Below are 23,968 nucleotides of genomic sequence, written 5' to 3'. Positions count from 1 at the left end.
GAAGGAACAGTCTTCTCTGAGTTTCTGAAGACATGCTCTGCCTTTTGGAAAGATGATTCAAAGTTGCTCAGTTTAAGAGCTGGATTTCAAAGGTCTTTCCTGGAGAGCTGTGCTTTGCTTTATGTAAATGCAGAAAACCTGGGTGTGTAGGTCTCCCTGGGTTGTCTGCAGTTGAGTGCCCCTTCAAGACTTCCTGGACTTCAGGAGATAACATACAGGGAGAAGCTCCTTTGAATTCTTGAAGTTACTGTTTTTTGCTTTGAAAGGTCCTGTACTCCAGATTATGGGTCCTAGCTCTTACTCTGTGTTACTTTTAGAGGGGTAAGTGTCTCTTACAGAGCATGAGAGCACAGATAATGGCAGAGCAGTCATCCCTCAACCCTGGGGAAGGAGTTTCACAGTGTGTGAAGCACAGTGACCCTTCCTTGATGGATGAGATGGTGGATGCTCACATTTGGGCACCAGGGGGTCATGTGACAGCAAGTGACATGTTCTGCTTGCCCTGGTTTATGTTCTGTGGGTTGATATTAAAGGCAGTCTGGTGGTTTTTGTGCTTTGTGGTTTTAGATTTCTGACACATTGAAGCGGTTTGCAGTGAAAGTAACTACAGCCAGCGTGAAGGAGAGGAGAGAGATCCTCAGTGAGCTGGGAAAATGCATTTCTGGGAAAGGTAAAAGCTTGGGAGCACTGTTCTGCTTACCTGGGTGGAGGATGATGTTCAAATGTTTTGTTTCAAAAGTCTGTGTGAGGGGTATTTGGTATTTGGCAGTGTTTTGAGCCAGTGCTCAATCACAGGGTTAATTCCAAGTGTGGGGTTTGTGGGTAGCACAGAACCCCAGCTTTTGGCACAACTTTTTCCAGTCAGTGGTTGTAGCATTATGTATGTTAGTTCTTCATATAGTGTATCAGTTGAGTTTCTTTCATGACTCTTGGCTTGTTCTTTTAGTACATATGGAACATTTGGATACACACATGTATAGAGATGGGGAGTGTGGAAGATTACAGATGGTCTTAATAAAACAGCTGAAGCAAATTTTTTAAACTTATTTCTCTCATTTTCTGATGATGACCGTGTTTCACATGTTCCAGTTATACCATTATTTGTAAAAATACACATAAAACGTATAGAAAGAGCAAACTTCTACTGTAATTCTTGCAAGCAATTTAATAGATGCAAGCATTTTACTGATTTCAGTCATAAAGTGAATCGTGTTTGCGTTAAAGATCAAGAGCACAGTGATTTATGAAGAAGTATTTTGAAATACATTGTTACAGATCTCCCAGAAGGTGCAGTGAAAGGCCTTTGCAAACTCTTCTGCCTTACTCTGCATAGATACCGGTGAGTAAATGTGGTGGTGTTCACAGGGGAATCAGGATGGGGGAAGAGATGAGGATCTGACTCATGTTTCAGAGAGCTGATTTATTATTTTATGATATATATTATATTAAAAGTAAATTATGTATTAAAACTATACTAAAAGAATAGAGAAAGGATTCATCAGAAGGCTAGCAAGGAAAGGAAGGAATGGAATGATAACAAAAGCTCTGACTTTCCGAGAGTCCAAGCCAGCTGACTGTGATTGGCCATTAATTAGAAACAACCAACATGGACCAATCACAGATGCACCTGTTGCATTCCACAGCAGCAGATAATTATTGGTTTTCTTTTCCTCTGAGGCTTCTCAGCTACTCAGGAGAAAAAATCCTAGCAAAAGGATTTTTCATAAAATATCATGGCTACAAGTAAATTGATGTGGAAAGGCTGTATTATGTAATCTATCAGTATTTAGTAATTAAATTGGTCTGGAGCATCTGGAAGTGTTAGCATGCAATGTCACAGAAATGTATGTGACATCAAAAAATGTCATCTTGTAATTATATTCTCAGGGAAGGATCGATATTAAAAAGTTCTACAATATTTGCCTTGTGTTTCATCTTTAATTTTTAAATTAAAACTTTAATCCTGTGGTTCAGTTTGCAAGAATGAACACCCATGTCCTTGTGAAGCAAGACTGACCTGTCTTTTAGATGCTTTGTAGAAAATTTTAGGTGGGATTAAGTCATGGTCTGTTGTAGAGGAGCTGTTCAGAACCCATTTTCTTCCACAATCTGCTGGAGGGCCTCTACATAACTGCTGTCACTTGAGAAAGGGAATGGAGGTTTCTGATAAAAACTTCTGCACTGTGCAGAACAGCAAGGATAAAATAGTTATTAGGCTGACTGCTGAAGTGAGGAAGCAGAGCAGGGGTAGTGGTGCGGTGCAGGGGTGGTGAGGGTGCGGTGTGGCAGGCTGGGGACGTTCCTGATCCGTGTTTGTCACAGGGACGCGGCGTCCCGCAGGGCCCTGCAGCTGGCCCTGCAGCAGCTCGCAGAGTCCCAGCCTGAGGCCACGGCCAGGAACCTGCTGCACTCACTGCAGTCCTCAGGGATCGGCGGCAGGGCTGCAGTGCCCAGGTGAGTCCCTTGTGTGGAAGCAGTTCTGAGTTGCTGGCAGTTCCTCCTGTTCAGAATGAGGCTTCTGCTGCTGCTTGGCAGAAGTGTTGAAAGCCTTTAGAGGGAAAGCTCTTAATGCTGTTCAGATGTTCCTCTCTTACCTCTTCCATGTCATCTGGGGAAGCAGAGGGAATATCCCGGTATAACTGCTGGCGGGTTTGGGCTGAGTTATGGTTTAGCCTTTGTTAAACTTCAGGTCTGGGGAGATGAGGAGCAAACTCTTCCAAGAAACAGTCTCCAAAATTACTAGGAAAGGGAATTTCATCACCTGTCAAATGTTCAGCTGCCTCATGTGCCATTTGGAAGCTTTGAGTGTCAAGCCGGAGCTGAAACAACCAACTTCTGAGGGCTGATTATTTTCTGTAAAAACTAAGGCTTTAGCTGCATTTTTGTGTGATAAAATTGCTTGTCAGTCAGGTGCTGTTCTAATTTCGGCAAAATAGGTCTGTAATGGTCTAGTAGGTGTAAGTTATGTCCTGGGAAGTGTAGATTTACCTCCCTCTCCTGTTTGTACAATAGTAAGAGCAGTGGATCTGCAGCTCTGCTGGCACTCTCCTGGACATGCCTGCTTGTACGCACAGTCTTTCCAACACCTGACAAGAGACAGGGAGAAACATGGAAAAAACTGGTAGGTTCTTTAAAGTTTGCAGAAATATCCCATCACAGATATGGATCTAAATATTTCTAATGTGTTTAAGTTGCTGCAATGTTGCAAACAATTCTGAATTTAACTGAAAACACCAAATTTGAATCCAGGTTTAGAGGGAGATTTGGTGTATTGTGACCTCTCTCCTGTTCCCCTGGGAAAACTGAAGGTGTATAAAGCATGAGTGGGGCAGTCTTGCATCTGTGCAGTTGCTCTGCATACAGAGATGGCTACTGGTGCCTCTGAGGGGCATCTGCAGTGTGACATGAAGTCCTTGTGCCTCCCTTGAAATATCTCTGTATGATACTGTCATACAGCTTTTGCTTTCCTTTCACTTCCTTTACACAAACATGTGACTCTGCTCATAGCACACTGGGATATAGCTGGAATAGATTTTAAGAAGAGATGTAATCTGTTTTCAGTGCTTCCAAAACTGTTAGGCATGGTTCTGCTCTAGGTGTGGGATGAAAGCAAAGGCAGCTTGTTGGAAGAACTTAGATGATCTAAAGACTTAAGCAGATTCAGCTGATCATTGACAATCATTGACATTTGGCATGTCTTGTTTGAGATGAGCTCTCTGAGAAGCAGGTGCACAAAGGTTTTTTTGTCTATTGCCTTTGGCAGGTGGAGGTTCAGTGTTTGCTCCTTTTGGAAGTCCTGGGAGGCTCTCACAAGCAGGCAGTGGATGGGGCTGTGAAGAAATTGAACAGGCTGTGGAAAGAGGTGATGTTTACATTATGTGCCATATTCTACAGCTGTTCTGTTCTGCAGTGTTAACATGCCTCGCTTTTCTCCTCTTAAGAACCAGGATCTGGTGGATCAGTACCTATCTGTCATTCTTGGGCTTGAACCAAACCAGAGTTATGCTGCAATGCTGGGACTTGTGATGCAGTTTTGCACAGCCCAGAAGGAGATGGATATTATTAAACGATACAAGGTAAGTCTGTTGTACAGCTTTTTTGGGGGGGAATTACAAACATCATTTGTTATCATGAAGAAAGGACTGAAGAGGTGTCTTAGTGAGGCTGGTACTTTGCTTCTGCCCTGGTTTCACTGCCTGTCAATTCAGTAGTCCTGCACTTCTGACTGAAACAGCTGGGGTGTGTTTAGACAGGAGGTGTCAGATACATGGCTGTTTGGTGTTGCCAGTGCATTTCTGTGGATGTCCAACATACAGCTTCCTACCTTGTCCCTGACGTGGGAATGAAAGGCAGCATGTAGCTCTCAGTGTGGTTTGAGTGTTGGGCTCAGGGTAGAGCAGGGAGCACTGGTCTCTGCTTGACTGGCTCAAGCAGAGGGTGCAAGGAAAGGAGGAGGAGGAGGAGATGGGGTGTCCAGCTTGGCACCTGACAGTGTGCCAGGAGCTAAGTACAGGTTGAGATGTGGCTGTAATCTGGTGTTTCTGCTTTTCAGAGTGCTCTCCTGGATTTCTACTTGAAGACCATCCTTATGAGCAAGACAAAGCCTCAGAAGCATGTGCTGGTGAGACAGTGTTTAGAGCTGCTTGTGATGTTGTCCCACAGGCAGCACTGCCCTGTGCTGAGTGCCCTGTCCCCTTTGCAGGACAGCTGTTCTCCGCTCCTTCGCTACGTGTCCCACGCTGAATTCAAGGACTCTGTTTTGCCAACTCTGCAGAAATCCCTGCTGCGGAGCCCTGAGAATGTAACTGAAAGTGAGTCTGTCACCTCTGCATTGCTCTGTCAAAGAGCCTAAATCCTTACTGCTCTGGAGTTGTTGGGGCAGTGTCACTCTGGGCTATGCTTTTGGTCCCTGAGTGCAGGCAGGATTGTCTGGCATCAAGGGTTAGATGTGGAGAAGCAACATTTGTGGTGTGATTCCAAGTGTCAGGGTATGTGATAGCTACTGTTTGCACTGAGGACAGGATTTCACAGCTGAGTGCTAAGAATAATCCTGAATTATTCTGTTAATTTGGCATCAATTTCAGTAGGTTTTTTTTATTCCTACTCTTTATTAACCTGTCTGCTCTTGATGTGAACTGTGGGGAAGAGTGTATTAAAATGCTAATGGCATATCACATTTGTTAAGTAACTGTTTTTATCTCTTATGTTGTCAGCAATCTCTTGCTTGCTCGTATCTGTGAACCTGGATCTTAGCCAGTATGCTCTAGACATTGTCAAAGGACTGGCCAGTAAGTACTCTCTCACTTCTGGAGGGAATTAGGAATTCAGAATAAAGCTTTCTGCAACTTCTGGCTGTACCTACAACAGCTTGATTCATGGTGAAAAGGTTGTTTTAGGTGGGAGGGAGGATGGTACTGTAAATTGGAACTGGAATAGTTCACATGATGGTTCCAGAAGCTGCATTAAGCCACATGTAAAGATAATCCTTACTTGCTGATTTTATGCAGTTTGTCATAGGGATCTCTTGGGTCGTGTGTTACTTTCTAGGTCATTTGAAATCCAACAGTGTGCAGCTGATGGATGAAGCAGTTGTGGCATTAAAGAACTTGGCTCGGCAGTGCAGCGATCCTTCAGCTGTGGAGTCTCTGGGCAGGCACCTTTTTGCCATCTTAGGGGGTGAGTAAATTGTAGGATAAGCAGTGGGGATGAATCAAGGTTTGACAGCCTCAAGGAGTTTTGTGTATTGTATTTTCTGTTCTCTTTACTGCCTGTATGGAAGGGGTGGCTCAGCTTGGATCAGGGATAATGGGGCAAGCTTTTGAGTTTTGGAGGAGATTCTGGAGATTCTTGATTTAACACAGAGCTGTTGCCTGTAATCACCTGTCACCTTTGTGTTTCTTGTTGGCAGGCTCAGAGGGGAAGCTGACAGTTGTTGCTCAGAAGATGAGTGTCCTTTCAGGTGAGAATCCTGGAAGAAAGCTTCTCTGATGGAAGAAATTGAGCAGAAGGCTGAATGGAAGGGATCTGTACCTCAGCCTTTAGGATTTTCAGCCTGTCACTCTAAATTGGCTGTAGTTGAACCCATTGAGGGTGCTGGATACCACATACCAGTTCCTGACTTTCTATTCAAAGAAAATAATTAGCTGATAGGCCAAAAATTTTCTTAAAAGATGATGACTTGCACCCAGAGTGAAAATGAAGAGAGAGATCTGGCAGTGTGGTACATGGTGGGTGTGATATCCAGATGTAGTGACAAGAAGAGATGTCTGTCCAAGGATTGAAGTGTGAAGGGTTGTTCTTGATTGGTTTTAGATGTTGTGCTGGTAGTTTGGGAACTACTGAGAGAATTCTGTCCTTTCAGGGATTGGCAGCCTTAGTCACCATGTAGTATCTGGACCCTCCAGCCAAGCTCTGAGTGCAACTGTGGCTGAGCTTTTCATCCCTTTCCTGCAACAAGAAGGTGAGACCTGTTGCCTTTGTTCTGGGTTTGCTAAGCTGTGTTCATCTTGAGCAGGGTTTTCACATGGTTATTCAAGATTAATCTGGATTCTTGCCTGCTGTGTAAGAGAATCTGTTGCCCTGTTTTGATGAGCAACCCTAGGGAGACTGCTGTGCCTGTTAGGAGCACGTGTTCTTTTCCTGCATCCTGATGTTGTTACCTGCTTTCTGTTTTCTATTCTGTGCTTTCTGCAATTGCTGAACTGATGTGAGCTCTGTGTTTCTCCCCAGTCCATGAAGGCACATTGGTCCATGCAGTCTCTGTCCTGGCTCTTTGGTGTGCTCGGTTCACCACAGAAGTTCCTAAGAAGCTGGTGGAATGGCTAAAGAAAGCCTTCAGCCTTAAAACCTCGACTTCAGCAGTGAGACATGCCTACCTGCAGTGCATGCTAGCCTCCTTCAAAGGTAAAACTGGGCAGCTGCTGCTAACTCTTGGTTGTGGGGCTTAGGAGGAGAGTTAGCAACCTTTGTACTTCCTGATACAGAGAGCTCTGCAGATTAGGGAAGATTTTGTAAGGCAGTGTCTTTTTACTGACCTCCTTCACATTTCTCCTTAAACTCTTCTGCATTCAAATTTATAAAGATGGTTTGTTTCATTGTATAACTACAATCACTGTCCATCATGCTGTCTTTTATATATCTCAAAGTAATTTTTGATTGCTTTATTTTTGTCTTACAACTAAATTCTAGCTCAGGGGCCATACTTCTGTTTTATATAGCACCCAGCACAGTTGGATCTTGGTCTCTGGCTTTGACTCTTGGAAAGTTTAGAAAAAAATTTCTGTGTTTGAAATGAAGAACTCAAGAAATTACTCTCCTTTGGTGATCCTCTCAGGATTGACATCTTGGTCCTGCCCCCTTTGACTGCAGCATTTCATGCACATTTGTAGACCTCTGGGATTCCTTAACTTCTGAATGTTTGAAGTGAAACAGATGGTCATGGCATGCCAGGAATTTGCTTTCCCTCTCTCAGGGAAACATAATCTTTGAAGTCAGACTTCCTGTGATTTGAAGTGATTCCTTTAATGCAACTGAATTAGCATTTTCTTTTGCATCCCATGAACAGAAACTTAATCTGTTGAGATGGGAATGTTCTGTCTATGAGAAAAGGACTGAAGTGGTTGCCACTGAGCTTTTCATAGTTGCAATTTAGTGATAGTGATTGGCAAATACTTTGGGAGATTCAGTGTTCCCAGTGTGTGTCTGATTCCTCTCCTTGTCTCCTGGCAGCAGAAAACCCATTGATACTTGGGTTGGAAAGTGAGGACCATGCTGTTTTGTAATGTGTCTCTTTTGTCCCCTCAGGTGACACATTATTGCAGGGAATGGACTTGCTGCCAATGCTGATCCAGACAGTAGAAAAAGCAGCATCTCAAAGTACTCAGGTTCCCATGGTAACTGAAGGAGTTGCTGCAGCTTTGTTGATCTGCAGGATGTCTGTAATTGAGGGACAAACTGGTAAGGTCACAAAACAGCTGGCAGAATCCAATATAAACAGGTTCTGAGGGTTAACACTTCTTGACAGTCTGCAGGAGATGCTATTTCTTAATCTGTGCATAGTTTCTACATAGAGCATCATTGATCTTCTATAAACCAGAGAAAGATTAATTCCCATCTCATTTATGTCAGTGAAGAGTTCTTACTCTTCCATGGCTTCACAAATTCCAGCTTCCATTCACATAGGGAAATATTCCTCTTTATTCTGACAGGAGATGTTCACCCTGACCTTACATGGTTGGATTTGACTGATGCATGGGCAGTATTACTTGATTGTTATTTGGGTAGTGTTTTACAAACCTTTGGAAAGCATAGGGACTGGAATTCTGTCTCCCATTAGAGGATATTACAAGAGCTCTCTGAGTTCATACATCTGCCAGGACATAAAATCAGATGTGTTCTACCAAAAGCAACACACCACTTCCCCCTCTTCCTACTTCTAGGAAAGTTTGCCCTATGAAAGATTAAGGTAAATTAGACTTTACATTTCACACATATAAGTCAGAGAAAAGTATTTTTATCAGCTGGTGTTTTTTGAGTGTGTTTATAGTTCTCAATGAGAGAAATAAGAAGCTTAAGAATTGAAGACCAGTAAGGCTAGAAGTAACTTGAGGGATTTCAGGAGAGAGAATTCTACTGTATTTTATGTACACTGATGAGTTCTGACTTATTTTGAAACATCCTTGATGGACATCTGTTCTTTTCCTGTCAGAGTCTAAGCTGAGTGGTTTTTGGCAGCTGATTTTGGATGAGAAAAAACAAATTTTTACGTCTGAGAAGTTTTTGCAGTCTGCATCAGAGGAAGGTAAATTGGCAGTTACTGGATATCCAGTTGCTGTTTAACTATGTTTCTTAGTATTTGACAACTAATGTTGTTAGCCCTGTTCTATGTCCTTGGAGAACACAGTTTCAGATTAAAAGGAGCTGTGTACTCTTCAGAGTACATCTACAGTAGTTGTAGTCTGAGCTTGAAAATGAATTAATTTATTTCTTGATGAACCTGAGTTATCACTCATTTATCATTCCAAATGATAAAGAAATGGAAGGGCCTTGTGACAGCTGACACTCAGGACCCATTTCATTGCCACTGAAGCCATTTTGGCAGGGCTCAGGAATTAACAGAACAGAAGCACTGAGCATGGTGTTTATAATTTGCTTTGCTCTGTCAACTTAGACCAAAATAGGTCACACACAATGGTCAGGAAAATTGTCCTGGGATCCAGCTAACAACATTTCAATGAAATCATGGTTCAGTTCCCAGTGTTGGCAGATCTGAGTTGGATTTGTCTTAGCTTCAGTTAGAAGATTATGCAGAGGCTCAGCTTGAGGAGCTATTTTAATGTGTCCTGTTTGCTGTTCATTTGTTTTCAGGTAAAAAAAATCTGTTTCCTTACAAAGTGTCATGCTGTTTTAAATATTTGTCTTTTCCCCCAGCCATGTGCACAGTGCTGCAGCTGACAGAGCGCCTGCTCCTGGATCATGCACAGCGGCTGCCTGAAAGCAAAGTTCAGTACGTACTGTCCCCTTGCTGTCCCCAATCCCTGTGTGACCCCAGAGTGCTGCTTGGGGGGGTGGCCTGGGAATGTTGAACTCGCGGTGCCTTTGTGTCCCCTTGGCTGCAGAGCTGGCTCCCTGGCTCACTCTGTGTCTGTGTTTGCAGGCAGTACCACCGTGCCCTGGTGGCCGTGCTGCTGAGCCGCACCTGGCACGTCCGCAGGCAGGCCCAGCAAACAGTGAAGAAGCTCCTGTCCTCCCTGGGGGGGTACAAGCTGGCCTATGGGCTCTTGGAGGAACTCAAAGTGGTTCTCAGTTCTCATAAGGTGAGTAGCCAGCAAGTGTGTGCTCAGACAGATGTCTGAGTGGTGCCATTCACCTCCCTGCCCTAGGTTTGCTGTTGGCATTGGCATTGATGTACAGCCTGATGTGAACAGGATTCAGCTCCAGATGATCTCATGGAATGCCACTTTTTATTGGATTACTGCATATTACAGTATCAATGGCTGGGGTATGCCTAGTCTTCCCTACATACATAGAAAAGACATATTCAAAATATTTTGGAGAGGAAGCTGTAGTTTTCCATGTATTTTTTATTATTTTAATGCAGATTTAATATCTGCTGAAAGACCAAGTGCTTCATTCCTTTTTTTGTATCTTGAGTCTTTATAAGCCCTGGCTTATAGACTGCAGAAGTTGAACACAATGTTCCCAGCCAGCTGGCTCAACCTTTTCCAGAGTCTTTGCCAGAAGTGATCATTTTAGTTTTATTTTACCCCAGCTTGCCAAATCCAGTATAGTCCTCCATTCCTAATCTTCTTGTCACTGTCATCCTTGTGCTTTGGTTTTGCTGTTATCCTTATTCCCTTCTTTCCTTTGAAACTTCAGGTGTTTGGTATTGACAGGGAGATGGTATTCAGCCTGGTGGTACTGTGGGGAGGTGTGTTCAGGTCTCAGGGAGGTTTGGTGTTGTCCATTCAGATTCTGCCTCACGAGGTGCTGGTGACAGAGGCAGGAGAGCTGTCGGAGCTGGGAAGGACATACATTCCCCCTCGTGTGCTGCATGAGGCCCTCTGTGTCATCTCCAGTGTGGCAGGGCTTGATGTGGACTCCTTTGAGCCAGAGAAGCTGGCCCTGGAGATGCTGCTGGTGAGCCATCATCCATCTGTAGGTAAGTGCAGGGATAAGACTCTCATGGCCAATGTATGAGTTTTTATTGTGCTTTTTGTTTTGTTGTGCCAGTAACCTGCTTCATGTTTACTGTCTCATTTATTCTTCTTGCTAGTGGCAGTGCAGCCAGGACTTTGGCCAGCCCTCCTCATCAAGATGAAGATAGATCCTAAAGACTTCATTACCAAACACCTGAATGACATTTTACCCAGGATCACCACCTACACTCTGGAGAACCAGGTGATAACTGCTTTCCTTGTTGTTTTTGGGAGATATCTTGGAGGAGTTCAGTACTAACTGGTCTATAAGGAAGGAGAGCAGTCTAAAAGGTGTGGAAGAGGGAGGTTAAAAGAGAATGTCTCTGGGGAAAAGGAGCTGGGATTTGAGAGGGAAAGAATGTACCAGCAACTGAGTAGAATTTTAGATAACATTCAAATATCCACTGAACAACAAATTTGGGATTGGAATGTAAGGGGGAGTGTACTTTTTGGAGACAATTTTAAGCAAGACTGGTTATGGTTTTTTTCCTCCATTTTCCTGACAGTCATCGATGAATGCAGTGGGGTCTCTCTCCCTGCTTTTACCTGGCAGAGTGCTCCCACAGCTCATCAGCACTATCACAGCATCAATGGAGAATCCAGCTCTGTGCCAGGTTACTCGAGAGGAATTTGCCATTATGAAGACACCCGAGGGAGAACTGTATGACAAATCTATAATACAGAGGTAAGTCTTCATAATTTCTTTGTGCATCTGGGGATTGATCACCAGTGATGTTCTTGCCAGTGGGTGACTGGGTGTGTCAGATGCTCTTTCTGCACAGGAGTTCGTGGATTTTTATGCCTGGTCCTTAGTCCAGAGCAGTGCTGATTCTTTCTCTACTTTTCCTTCTCAGTGCTCAACAGGATAGTATGAAAAAGGCTAACATGAAGAGGGAGAACAAAGCTTATTCCTTCAAGGAACAAATCATTGAGCTGGAGCTGAAGGAGGTGAGTTGATGGAATGCCAGGCTGGTCAGAATCTTCACTGCAAGTTGTGTGTTGTTCCATGGCTTCTGGCATATGTCTGTGTGCTGGTGGGAAAGATTCTCTGAACTACTTGGAATATTTCTATCTGTATGTATCCCATTTTTTAAACAAAGGTTGAGTTTTCTTAGCTCTGGGGAGGGTGACATACCATCCCCTGTAAATGAACTAGAAAGCACTTTTTAATGATACCAAATAACTTGTGACCAATGCAGAGAAACTTACGTTATGCCAAGAGACACTAAAGTGTTGTTAGCCTGCTGATTTCCATTTTGTGTCTTTACTCAAGAAGGGTATACTTGGAAGAATATTTTGATACTGTTTTAAAAATAAATTGCAAAAAACCCTGTTTCCAACTTGCTTCTCTGACTAATTGAAGGGATGGTGTTTGTAGCTCCCAGATAACGATGACCATGGCTCTCTGTTGCAGGAGATAAAGAAGAAGAAGGGAATAAAGGATGAGGTGCAGCTGACGAGCAAGCAGAAGGAGCTGATGCGTGCACAGCTGGAAAGGGAGGCTCAGATAAGGAAACGGCTGAAGGAGGTGAGCTTTGGTTGTATTTTTTGAAGCCAGCATGACCCCAGTCACTTTGATGGAGAGAAAATGGTGTAGCAGTCACCTATTTGTTTCTGTTATTAGAAATGAGATTGAATTGATTTTTTTCCCAGTGGAGCTTTTTTTTAATTTTAAAATTAAATTGTTTTTCCTACAGCTTGATAATGAGCTGGAAACAGCTCTAGGACTCCTGGACACTGTTTTAAAGAAAAAGCCTCCTGGTCTCACTCAGTACATCCCTGGTCTCATCAGTTCCTTCTTGCCACTTTTTCGATCTCCTTTGGCTGCTCCAAGGATTAAGAAGCCTTTTCTTTCCTTGGCTTCCTGTGTCATGCCTGCTCGACTGAAAACCTTTGGTGAGTATTTGCAGTTGCTCTTTAAGGGCAGGATATGTCATTTTGAAGGTGGTGAAAATTCTTGCTCTTATAGACTGTGGATCATGACCATGTACCATAGGAAGCGAAGAGGAAAAACCACCTGGAACAGTGCTTAGGGAGATGACTGTGATTTCCCAGAGATCCTACTGCTGGGTAGGACTGGGACAAAAGACAAGGACTTGTCTGGTCAGTGACCAGCTCTGAGGAGCAGCTGGTCACTGTGGAACCATCTTCCCTGTGCAGAGTTAGGACGGTGTGAGTGTAACTCACACATGATGTGAAGAAATCTGTCCCCTGACAGCCCTGGGCTGGGCTTCCTGCTCCGAGCCTCTTTGCAGCCTGGGCTCTTGCCCAGGGCTTTGTTACAATTCTTGGCTCTGTGTTCCTGAGGCTTGTTCTATCGAGAATCTTTTCTTTTGGCCCTCTCATGGATTCTTTACTGTTCCACTCCAGGTACCCTGGTAAGCCATGTGACCTTGCGCCTGATGAAACCAGAGTGTGAGTTGGATGAATCCTGGTGTCAGGAAGAGCTGCCTACTGCTCTGAACAGAGTGGTCAGTTTGCTGCATGCCCACACCATTCCCAGCCGAACCAGCAAGGGAGAGCCAGGTATGAAGTATGGTGAATATGGTACATTCTGCTGGCACTGCCCCCACCTCCAGTAACTATGGACTGGTTTAGTTTTCAGAGTTTGTATTATATTTTGCAAGCAAAAGTTCACTTTTTCTTTTTTATTGGATAGCTGTTCATAGATATGAAAAACCTTAAGGGTTTTTCTGCTGGTAGTAGAAGTGATGCAACTATAGTTAAGTGTAGAAATGAAATAACAGTAGTTTTTCTTAAAATGGTTCATACAGAAGTAACAGCAGTGAAATTAAGGTTCATCTTTGCCAAGGACAGCTCCTACCTTTCAGCACCACTTAGCATAAGGGATTCAGTGAGACTAAGTGGAGAGAGAAAATAATTGCTTGTTATCTGTGATCACAGCAGTGAAGTGCCCATGGCCTCTGCTTGTTTGCTGTGTGGTGCTGCAGTTCATGAATATTTTATACTGCCATGATTGTAGAAAGAGCAGTTCTCTCCACTCTATAACATGAAGGCAAGCACCAATATTTTTACAGTGCAAGGTAATGATTTGAGTTAAAGTAAACCTTTTTTCCTGATTCTTTAAAAAATTTATTTCCTGGAGTTAGTTTTTATTTAGGTTGCTTCCAAAATCTTCTTGGAGTGCACAAGTACTTGTGCCACTCCACTGAAGATGACAGTTCAGAAGAGGAGGGTTGGTGTGTGTCCTCTGGGGGCTGGGATAGCTTTGGTTGTCTCAGGATGTACTCCAGGGAGAGAGGTGGTTCACTTCTCCCAGGCTTTGGAGCTGTTCATCAGATAACCCAGTCAAAAGCTGCTGTGGTAGATGGTGTATATTTTTAAGGGAAATGTGGGATTCTGTTTGGTCCCTTAGCCCCATAGTTCAGTTCTCTTGCTGTTCAAGGTATGACTGGTGTCACTGTCACAGCTGACCAGTGGCCATTGGCCATGCTGACCACCACTTCAGTGCTGAATATCTCAGTGATAATTTGGTGTCACCACTGTGCAATTTATTGCCATAGTAAGTGCACATTCATTAACATTTGAATCCTTTTTCAGGCTTATCTAGAAAATAAGAAAATAGTGGAAATATTTTCAGTCCTTCAAGATTTCCTATATTGTTTAATTATATTAATATCTATTTTTTTTTCCACTTTTGCAAGAGAAGGGCAGTAGTTTCCACAGCACTTTGTTGGACAAATCATACTATATTCCCAAAGGATTTTTCCTCTTTTTCAAAGTTCTTTGGAACGTACTTGTGTGATATGATTTAGTAGAGATTAATTTCTTAGGTTACTATGAGACCTAAGATTCACCATACCTCCTTGTAATGTGGATGACAGAATTTATCAATCATTGCTGAAATGCCAAGATACATCCTATAATCTTTCTTTTTTTGGTCAATACCAGCTACTGTGTGAGTAGAACATTTTTCTCCTCCAGTAAAGCTTTCTTCCTCCTGCTGTGTATAGAGGGACAGTGGTTTAAGGCTAAAAATATCCAGCCAATAATTAAAAAAGAAAAGTGTAAAAGCAAACAGATACTGAGCAAACAGAGAGAAAAATCCCACATGAGAAATAGAGAGGGTTTTACTGAAGCTGTTCTTGTTAAATAGGAGCTCAGAACGTGTTTGGGATTTAATATTTCTCCCTTGAACTACTTTTGCAGTATTTTTGCCCTACATAAGCTGACTAATACTGCAGTATTGTATCTGCAATGCTCTTCATCTGCATTTAGAAATTTAAACTTGGGCATTCTCTGTCAGCACAGATAGGATATAGAAAGGAAATGTTTTCTGTAGACACCTGATACTTGAATATTAACTGGACTAATGAAAGACTGGAAGGACCATTTGTTATATGCTATAGCCAAGGCCCTGTAGAAAGGAAGGAGCAAAATCTTTTAACAACGGGAATCCAAAAGCTTTAATTTTTTCAAGGAGACGAGGGGAGCTGAATCTTGTACCAGAATTAGAAGGACTTAATTCTCAAAGATCCAGCTGAAGGCTGGAATGACAGGTTAGCTAGGTTGGTAGGAAGTGTTTAAAGGAAATGCAGCTGGCAAACAGGGGGATTTTGCTTTGGGACAAGTGAATTTTATAAGTGACTGTCTAATTCACTGAATTGTTTCAATTCCATTTACAGTATGTATTTCTATACTCTTGTGGCATTGGTAGTAATTTGGAATCCTAATGTGACTTTAATTGAAGCCAGGTAGAGTCACAGAATCATTCAGGCTGGAAAAGACCATTAAGATCATCAAGTCCTACCCTTAACCTAACACTGAAAAAGCCACTGTTGGAGCTGCACTGTTGCTGCTGCTAAATGGCAAATACTTAGGTTTACTCAGCATCTTTGTGCATGAGGCTGAAGCTTGGCCATATCTATTATGAGCTACTCAAGTGTACATTTTATACCAGTCAGTATTATCAACCAAGTCATGGAGGATCAGCTCTGTTCACAGGATGGTTTTTTCCTTTTCACAGGTGCTGCCCCACTATCAGCTCCAGCATTTTCCTTAGTCTTTCCTCTCCTGAAGACAGTTATGACTGAGACACCCCATAACAGCGAAGACAAGGAGGAGTTCCTGGTCAAGATTCTGCAGATTCTTACAGTCCATGCCCAGCTGAGATCATCAGGGAATGGCCAGTCTTTGTTGGTGGATGAGGTGAGAGCTGTGGGGTCAGATTACCTCCTTCAGATGAGCCATGGGATAAAACAGCTGATGTGCAAACTGGACAAAGCAGATGAATTGTCCACGGTAGAGTTACCTGTATAGGATTGTTTTCTGCTATGGGTTTTGATACCTGTCCAGCCTGAGGTTTTGACTGGGATGTTTTAAGGAGTGTCATACATAGGCAGGGCACTTTGAAATCACAAGATAAAAGTCTTTTTCCTTCCTCCCCTGCCCTTTTCTCCCCTCAACCTTTCAGAATGGCCCAGAGTTGCTGCCCCGCCGGGACATGCTAGTTCTGCTGACCCGGGTGATAGGAACAGGTTCTCCACGGTTACAGGTGAGTGCTCAGCTTCATAACCACAGTCAGCATTCTCCCTAAGTTTCATCAGCATCTAAATGAGGGAAATGTACCAACTGGTTTAAATCTCTGATGCTGGTGGTTGATACATTCCCAATTTTCTTCTGTGTTTATGGTATTCTTGGATTAAAATGTCTGCATCTTTTTTTCTGTGGGTTTTATTGCACCAAATATATTCTTCAGTCTTCCAGAAGTGACATTTTTTTCTTTCTCTAAGGCCTTGCACTGCCAGATAAGCTCAGTAGTCTCTCCTCTGAGTGTTTTGTAAGGGATGAGATGGCAGAAAGGTCAATAATAAAAAGCAGAGTTGGGCTGAACTTGTCATGGTTTGGTCACTGTTCTTGGGGAATTTCTGCTGTGTCAGCACTCATTGCTTGCTGTGCCAGCAGTTCAGGGTGTCGTGGGGTCTGTGCCACGTGCTGGTGCTGTTGTAGGTGCTGGCCTCGGAGGCGCTGACGGCGCTGTGCGCGAGCAGCAGCGGGGAGGACGGCTGTGCCTACGCCGAGCAGGAGGAGATCGATGTGCTCCTGCAGGCCCTGCAGTCTCCCTGCATGAACGTTCGAGATGCAGCTCTCAGGGTAGGTGGGAATCATTCAGGGTCACACCAAATTCCTGAAGTTTTTGGGAGGTGGATCTTTTCTAACACTGATGCAGAGAGGAGTCAGCTGTGATGCCAGGCTTTGGGCAGTGTGTCAGAGTCATGCTCTTTGTGCCAGATTTATCTGCAAAAAGGAGTACTCTGGGTTTATCCACACCTTTGTTTCCTTAAAAAGAGGTATAATTAGGACTACTTAACACCTTCTGTTTACAATTGGATAGAGCTTAAAGAGAGAAGCTGTCAAAAAATTCCTGTCTGTACTAGGCCTTGTTATTGGAAAGCTTCAGGCTTAGTCACTTCGAGAACAGAGAAAGAAAAATTCAAGGGCTCTTGGTGTTCTTTGCCATGAAACAAATTCCAGTTTAGCCCACTTTAGCTGTCTTGTCTGTACTCAGAAGCAGAACAGACTGTAGTCACCAGAGCCTCTCTGCACCCTGCCTGTGGAGCACTGTTCTGGAATCTCATCATCTCACATACTAGCAATAGGAACTCGTGATCAAAATGGGCAGTGTAAGACACAAAGGCACAAACAAACATGAATTTTGACACTTTAAACCACTGAGAGCTTGACTTGACAGAAGTTTTAATTGTTTTAAAGCATCTGTTTCTAAAAATCAGATCCTTTTTCCTGATTTTCCTGTTAACTAATTCAGGGACTGATGGAGCTACAAATGGTTCTACCAACCCCAGACAGCGATGAGAAGAATGGATTGAACCTGCTGCGTCGCCTCTGGGTAGTAAAGTTTGATGTTGAAGATGAGATTCAGAAGCTGGCAGAGAGGTAAGGGTTCTTCTTTATTGATTGGGTTTTAGGGGGACCTCTTCTCTGCCCATGGCATGGAGCTACACTCAGGGGCTTTGCCCCACAGCTGGAGGGCAGCTGTAGGTCTCTCCAGTTGTACATGTGGCAGTGCTTTCTTTGCTGAAGGGTGACCCATCACCTCTGTGTGTGTGCTGCAGGCTGTGGGAGTCCATGGGTCTGGAGCTGCAGCCTGACCTGTGTTCCCTGCTGATCAAAGATGTCATCTACCATGAAGAGGCAGTGCGACAGGCAGGGGCTGAGGCTCTTTCCAGAGCTGTAGCTCAGTACCGAAAGCAAGCAGCAGAGGTCATGAGCAAGCTCACAGAGATCTACCAGGAAAAGCTCTATGTAAGTACTCTTACCCTAAGGGGTGACAAGCATGAACTACCGCTTTATTTTCTGTTAGTCACTTTTCCTTTTGTCTGTCCTGAAGATGTGCATTGAATCTACTGTTGTCCTTTTTGAGCTTAGCACAGACTTCAGTGTCTTGAACTTCATATTGTCAGCCAGTAATGGCACCACTGGATAGGTGGGAGGGGTGCCTTAGATGATACAGAAAGGCTGTGGTAGGGCAATGTCAGTTGAAGTAATTTTGACTTCAAACTGGCTTTCTGCTTGTTTTTTTACCTTGCCCTTCTGCTAGTGGTATCATAACTCTGTGCGCCATTATCAAATGGCAGTGCAGGTATGGTTAACAAATTCCCTGCATGCCTATCCTTGGAAAAGGCATTTTAATGAAATCTTTTCTCCTTCCAGAGGCCACCTCCAGTTTTGGATGCTTTGGGACGAGTGATATCTGAATCACCGCCTGACCAGTGGGAAGCAAGGTACAGTTGTATTCAGACTGATCTCATCACTTCCTGTGCATGCAAATGAAATGGTTTTGATTTTTATTTAGAACAAAAAATTACATGCAGTTGTATTGACTTGCTGTTTTCATCTGCCCTTCAAGCAAACTGGGGTCAGGTAGAACTCCATCAAAATATTGGGTGCTACCATCTCAATGTCCTGATAAAAACAGAGTCTTTCCTTCTCAGACTGTCTGATTTTTGTCTTAGTTTACCATATTCCCACCTCTGTATGGGCCATTGATTGTTTCAAAAGCATCAGTGCAAGGCTTAATGAATTGGCCAAATTCCAGTTTGGATAATTACTTTCTGTTTACTTGTATGTTCTGTACAGGTTTAATTGGAGATCATCTTGTTTGCTACTTCTGTTGAGCTAATCTGGCCTTTAATGCTGATGTACCTTGTTGTAAAGCTGCTGCATTTCAGCAGTAGTTCAAGTGATCCTGATGTCTGAGTTGGCTCAAGTATCCCTAAAGCCTAATTGAGATAAAAGCTATTATATGGCTGAGGGATTGTTGTCCTTGTGGGAGACTTCAGCATGGAGTTATGTAATGAAATGCACAGAGGCTGGACACTCTGAGGCATTTTGTTTCCGTAATGGTTCTTGCTCTCAGTTTCTGTAATTGCTGCTGATAGCAAATGTGATTGTGAGCCCTCAATTCTGTGACAAGCCAGTAAGCTGACAGGCTCATTACCTTCTTCACAGGTGTGGCATAGCACTGGCCCTTAACAAGCTCTCAGAGCATCTGGACAGTTCTCAGGTGAAGCCCCTCTTTCAGTTTTTTGTGCCGGATGCTCTGAATGATCGCAGTCCTGAGGTCAGGAAGTGCATGTTGGATGCAGCTCTTTCAACACTCAACACTCATGGCAAAGTAAGTCTGAATGTATCTGTCTCTGTCAGGGGAAAAAAGATGTGTTGGATATGTAGATACTGCATTGAAGCCCATCGATTTTTAAAAAAAAATTATAAATTTCTTAGAGGTTGCTGTTACTTGTAACAGCTGAAAACTTTCATTTAGGAATTTTTGTGTTTAGGGTTTTTCTGTTAGTGTCTAGTGTTGACTAAGTGTGGTTCATCCCTGTCATTGCTCTAAAATATAATATCCCTGGATCAACTGGAGTTAAAATGGTATAAAACTAGAGTAATAAAAGTATAATCAGACCATAGATTTGATATGGTCAAATCATAGATCTTTTGATCCTGTGAAGATGAGAATTCCTTTTCAGGCTTCATGCAAAGCAAAACATGAAACCTTGCTGATTGTTGGCTTAATTAAACTTAAAACATTGAGGAGCTGAGGACCATCCTCCTCCCTGCCAGCTCTTCCCCAGCAGTGTCAGATGGGGAAGGTGTGCAGGGTGTGAATTGCTCAGCTTCTGATTTCCTCATATGTGCCAGTCACCTCTGGACAGATGCCTGCATTCTTTAGTTTAGCCCAAGACAATTGGGGTATTTTCATATTATTCATTCTTTCATTGTGTTTCTTAGAAAAACAATGTGAAGTTTGATGTTTCTGCTCTCTCTTGGCAAATGGGGCAAGCAGAGGAGCGGGCACTGATGTTCAGGCCTGAGAGCTTGTGTTGCTTCTGGCAGAACATCATGCTGCAGGCTTGGGGATTCTAATTTTGAAGAACTAATTTTTCTCTAGCAGGAAATATTTGTTGCCTGTCGGGATGGTACAAGGTTTTATGTGATGTGACACATGAAATGAACTGTAAATACAGTGTGATTGTTCAGTTGTTGGCTCAGAGAAGAACAAACAAGTCCACTGAGCATAGCAAATCTCATTCTGAGTGGACTCTAGTGGCAGGTTCTGTGGTTTTGTTTTTCAGGACAATGTTAACTCTCTCTTGCCAGTGTTTGAAGAATTCCTGAAAAATGCTCCTAATGATGCCAGTTATGATGCTGTCAGGCAAAGCGTGGTCATTCTGATGGGGTCACTGGCAAAACATCTGGACAAGAGTGACCCTAAAGTGAAACCAATTGTTGGCAAACTGATAGCAGCCTTGTCCACCCCATCTCAGCAGGTAGGTGCCTTTGGGAGGAGTTGTCAGGTTCCACACAGAGACAGGTTAACACCAGGATACCGTTAGGGTTGGCAGAGAGATGAAAAATGGTGACAGAAAGGTTTCACTTGGGGTGCATTCTAAGGGGAATTTATGTTGGTAATGACTGTTTTGTGATCTGGTGGCTGATGGATTGTTTTATAGGTTCAAGAGTCAGTGGCAAGCTGTTTACCACCTCTGGTGCCTGCAATTAAGGAAGATGCAGGAGGAATGATCCAGAAGCTGATGCAGTTGCTGTTGGAGTCTGATAAATATGCTGAGCGCAAAGGTGCAGCCTATGGTCTGGCAGGCCTGGTGAAAGGCCTGGGCATCCTCTCTCTCAAGCAGCAGGAGATGATGACCACGCTGACCGATGCCATCCAGGACAAGAAGAACTTCCGCCGGCGGGAGGGTAAGGACAGGAGCTTTTTCCTCCACATACTCATAATTTCTCTTGTACCTACTACCATTGTGGTCAGGTGAAGTTCCTGCACCCCTCTGTTTGGTTTAGCTACATTTATTTTACTAAAGTTTGGCAAGAAAGAAATGGGAGGTATCGCTTGTGAGGCCGTTGGTTGTGTATAGTGTCCCAAAATTGCTCGATTCACCTTGTGGTGGTGGAAGGAATTTCTAGTCCTAGACCATATGGATGTGCCCCCCTCTCCTGTTGCCAAAGGCAGGTGTTGCTGGGGGAGAGTTCCTTTTCTGAGGCCACAAATCCCTACTACAGCACAAGCCACAAGGGCAAGAAAGCAAGAGACTTTCAGCTGTGAGATTTGAGTGCTTTTGGAAAAATATTTGGCAAATTTTATCTTCTTTTCCCATCCTCCTTAAATGAAGTTGTATTTTCCTCTGACTGTCTTTTTTGGGTTTTTAGGGGCTCTGTTTGCCTTCGAGATGCTCTGCAGCATGCTTGGGAAGCTGTTTGAGCCCTATGTGGTTCATGTGCTGCCTCACCTGCTGCTTTGTTTTGGAGATGGGAACCAGTACGTGCGAGAGGTAAGGTGCTTGAAATTTCTGCTATCACATAGTGTTAAAAAACCCAGATGGAATGGATATGGATGCAAATCCTGTTTTTAACAAGGCAAATAGAGAAGGTAACCTATCCCTTGAGATACCACTAATAACAATTTGATCTTCTTAGTAACTGAAAGCATCTGATTTCATTGGCCATTAATTGGGAGCTACTTAGCCAGCTGCATCATTGTAGTGAGACACTATTTACATGAAGGCTTTGTTCCCAGAGAGTCTCAGAGGAAGGAAAACAGTGTTGTGTCACTGTTTGTAAGTGTTCTCTTCTCTTTGGAGGCTGCAGATGACTGTGCCAAAGCTGTAATGAGCAATCTGAGTACTCATGGAGTGAAGCTGGTTTTGCCATCACTTCTTGCGGCACTAGAAGAGGAATCTTGGAGAACTAAAGCTGGTATGGACCAATATGCACCTGACATGACTGAGAGTGACCCACAGTTCCCTTTGCTGTCATCCCCCTTGTGTATTCCTTCATCCCAACACATGGCCATGATGGTTTATTGTCTTATGAGGGACTGTGGAACTTCTCCAGCTTTTTACAGCTGAGTTCCCTGACACATTTGAGTTAACCTTTTTCCCCCTGGCATATTCAAGGGATAGTTTGTATCCTGTATCTATAGTTGTACTTCAGAACCTGGAATTTCCTTAACATATTCCTTCTCCCTTGTACAAAAGAAAAGTATTTTTTGGTGTCTTTAGGTGGCATGGAATGACTTAATGCATTTCAGCCTTTCTTTGTGTTCTCTGACTGGTAGATTTGAGTTTGAAATAAATGTGATCATCATCTCATGTCAGTTCTTAATACTGTGTTTTGTCTTTTATTTTGTCTTTTTTTTTCTTGGTGTGCTTTCTTCACAGGCTCAGTGGAATTGCTGGGGGCTATGGCATACTGTGCTCCCAAACAGCTCTCCTCCTGTTTACCCAACATCGTGCCCAAACTCACTGAAGTGCTGACAGATTCCCATGTGAAGGTGCAGAATGCAGGGCAGCAGGCTCTTAGGCAGATTGGGTCTGTCATCAGGAATCCAGAGATCCTGGGTAAGACCTGTCTGTGCATCTCTAATGTCCTGATGTGACTGTGGTTTATAATAGCAAGGTTTAGGCTCATGGTATTTAGGATTAAGTGCAAATTTGTGTAGAAATGAAACTAATCCTACAGAAGTAAAACATGAAAGCTTAACAGCAGCTGTCTGCTTCCAGGCTTTTTAAATGTTCCTGTACATTTTTTCATCTGATGTTAATAGAGTTTCTCTTGTCTTTGTGCTGCTTGTTGCCTACATCTCATGAGAGCACACTAGCTCATCCTGACACATTTTTGGTTTATGTACAAATAAAAATCTTTTCTCTCCTTTTTAAAAACATTCAGCAATTGCTCCAGTTCTGTTGGATGCTCTTACTGACCCCTCCAGGAAGACTCAGAAGTGTTTGCAGACTCTACTGGATACCAAATTTGTCCATTTCATTGATGCTCCATCCTTAGCCCTGATCATGCCAATTGTTCAGAGAGCTTTCCAGGATCGTTCCACAGACACCAGGAAAATGGCTGCCCAGATCATTGGGAACATGTACTCCCTGACTGACCAGAAGGTACAGTGCTAAAAAAGCCCTCTAACTGCATTCTAATTGATCACTGTGACAAGCACTAGAGACAATTTATTTGGCTTGGAGATTTTGCTGTTAAGATAGAAAATACTATCATCTGTACAGCTTCTTAATTAAATGTATGTAAATGAGCAGATGACTATAAGGATAGTGACAGTTCTGAGGTCCTTAAGACTGTCAGCTTTGGTCATCTAGTTATTACCAGTTTATCCCTGCAAAAAGGTCTTGTAATTTTTACCAGATAAGAAATGCCTCAACAAACAACTGAAACACAGATCAGCTGCTAACAAATGGATCCAGGATTTGTTTGAAAAGTATTTGTAGGACCTGACTGTAGGCTAAAGATCTGTGTTTAATTTTTGTGCTGATAATCTCTACATTTAAACCTTGTGTAAATGTTAAGAGTGTTGGATTATACTAAGACACAAACTGCTGCGTTGTGAGTGAGCATTAAAAAGGTTTTGAGTGATCTGCACAGAACTGGTGTTCTTGGACTTGCAGAATAATTCACTGTGCTTGTCTGCAGTATTGTGAGAGCAGCTAATTAAACTTTCAGGATGTTAAGGATGTTTGCTGATTACAAGGGGTGTTATGTCCTTTACATGAAGGTGACTGTGTTTTCTCTCATTCTGAATCTGGTTCTGACTTTTTGGGCTCTTTGTTTTAGGATCTGGCTCCATACCTACCCAGTGTGACCCCTGGACTGAAGGCCTCTCTGTTGGATCCTGTACCTGAAGTAAGTCTTTTGTACAAACACAGTCTGTCTTTCAGTGCATTAGGTTAAACATTGTCCTAATCAGTCTGGCACAT

The 23,968-nt window shown here is 43.2% G+C and overlaps 1 protein-coding gene across 1 annotated transcript in view; it reads left to right on the top strand.

Annotated features, from left to right (window-relative positions):
* GCN1 (GCN1 activator of EIF2AK4) overlaps window positions 1–23,968 on the top strand; it is a 38,554-nt gene that overhangs the window by 1,129 nt on the left and 13,457 nt on the right. The window contains 38 exon segments of the mRNA XM_036393152.2: window positions 568–670; window positions 1,276–1,339; window positions 2,323–2,454; window positions 3,013–3,121; window positions 3,764–3,862; window positions 3,942–4,076; window positions 4,553–4,621; window positions 4,703–4,811; window positions 5,214–5,288; window positions 5,548–5,676; window positions 5,909–5,959; window positions 6,362–6,460; window positions 6,730–6,903; window positions 7,804–7,956; window positions 8,708–8,800; window positions 9,430–9,505; window positions 9,656–9,815; window positions 10,471–10,660; window positions 10,775–10,899; window positions 11,204–11,382; window positions 11,552–11,645; window positions 12,112–12,225; window positions 12,395–12,593; window positions 13,068–13,223; window positions 15,685–15,866; window positions 16,132–16,212; window positions 16,668–16,811; window positions 17,485–17,612; window positions 17,792–17,981; window positions 18,390–18,460; window positions 19,188–19,353; window positions 20,315–20,509; window positions 20,693–20,939; window positions 21,405–21,526; window positions 21,836–21,950; window positions 22,415–22,594; window positions 22,923–23,143; window positions 23,826–23,894. Coding sequence (XP_036249045.1) covers window positions 568–670; window positions 1,276–1,339; window positions 2,323–2,454; window positions 3,013–3,121; window positions 3,764–3,862; window positions 3,942–4,076; window positions 4,553–4,621; window positions 4,703–4,811; window positions 5,214–5,288; window positions 5,548–5,676; window positions 5,909–5,959; window positions 6,362–6,460; window positions 6,730–6,903; window positions 7,804–7,956; window positions 8,708–8,800; window positions 9,430–9,505; window positions 9,656–9,815; window positions 10,471–10,660; window positions 10,775–10,899; window positions 11,204–11,382; window positions 11,552–11,645; window positions 12,112–12,225; window positions 12,395–12,593; window positions 13,068–13,223; window positions 15,685–15,866; window positions 16,132–16,212; window positions 16,668–16,811; window positions 17,485–17,612; window positions 17,792–17,981; window positions 18,390–18,460; window positions 19,188–19,353; window positions 20,315–20,509; window positions 20,693–20,939; window positions 21,405–21,526; window positions 21,836–21,950; window positions 22,415–22,594; window positions 22,923–23,143; window positions 23,826–23,894 — 4,998 coding nt within the window.

This window comes from Molothrus ater, chromosome 18, assembly GCF_012460135.2.
Source record: "Molothrus ater isolate BHLD 08-10-18 breed brown headed cowbird chromosome 18, BPBGC_Mater_1.1, whole genome shotgun sequence".
NCBI lineage: Eukaryota > Metazoa > Chordata > Aves > Passeriformes > Icteridae > Molothrus > Molothrus ater.
Note: the sequence above shows the minus strand (reverse complement) of the source record. Positions and strands in the feature narration are given on the sequence as shown.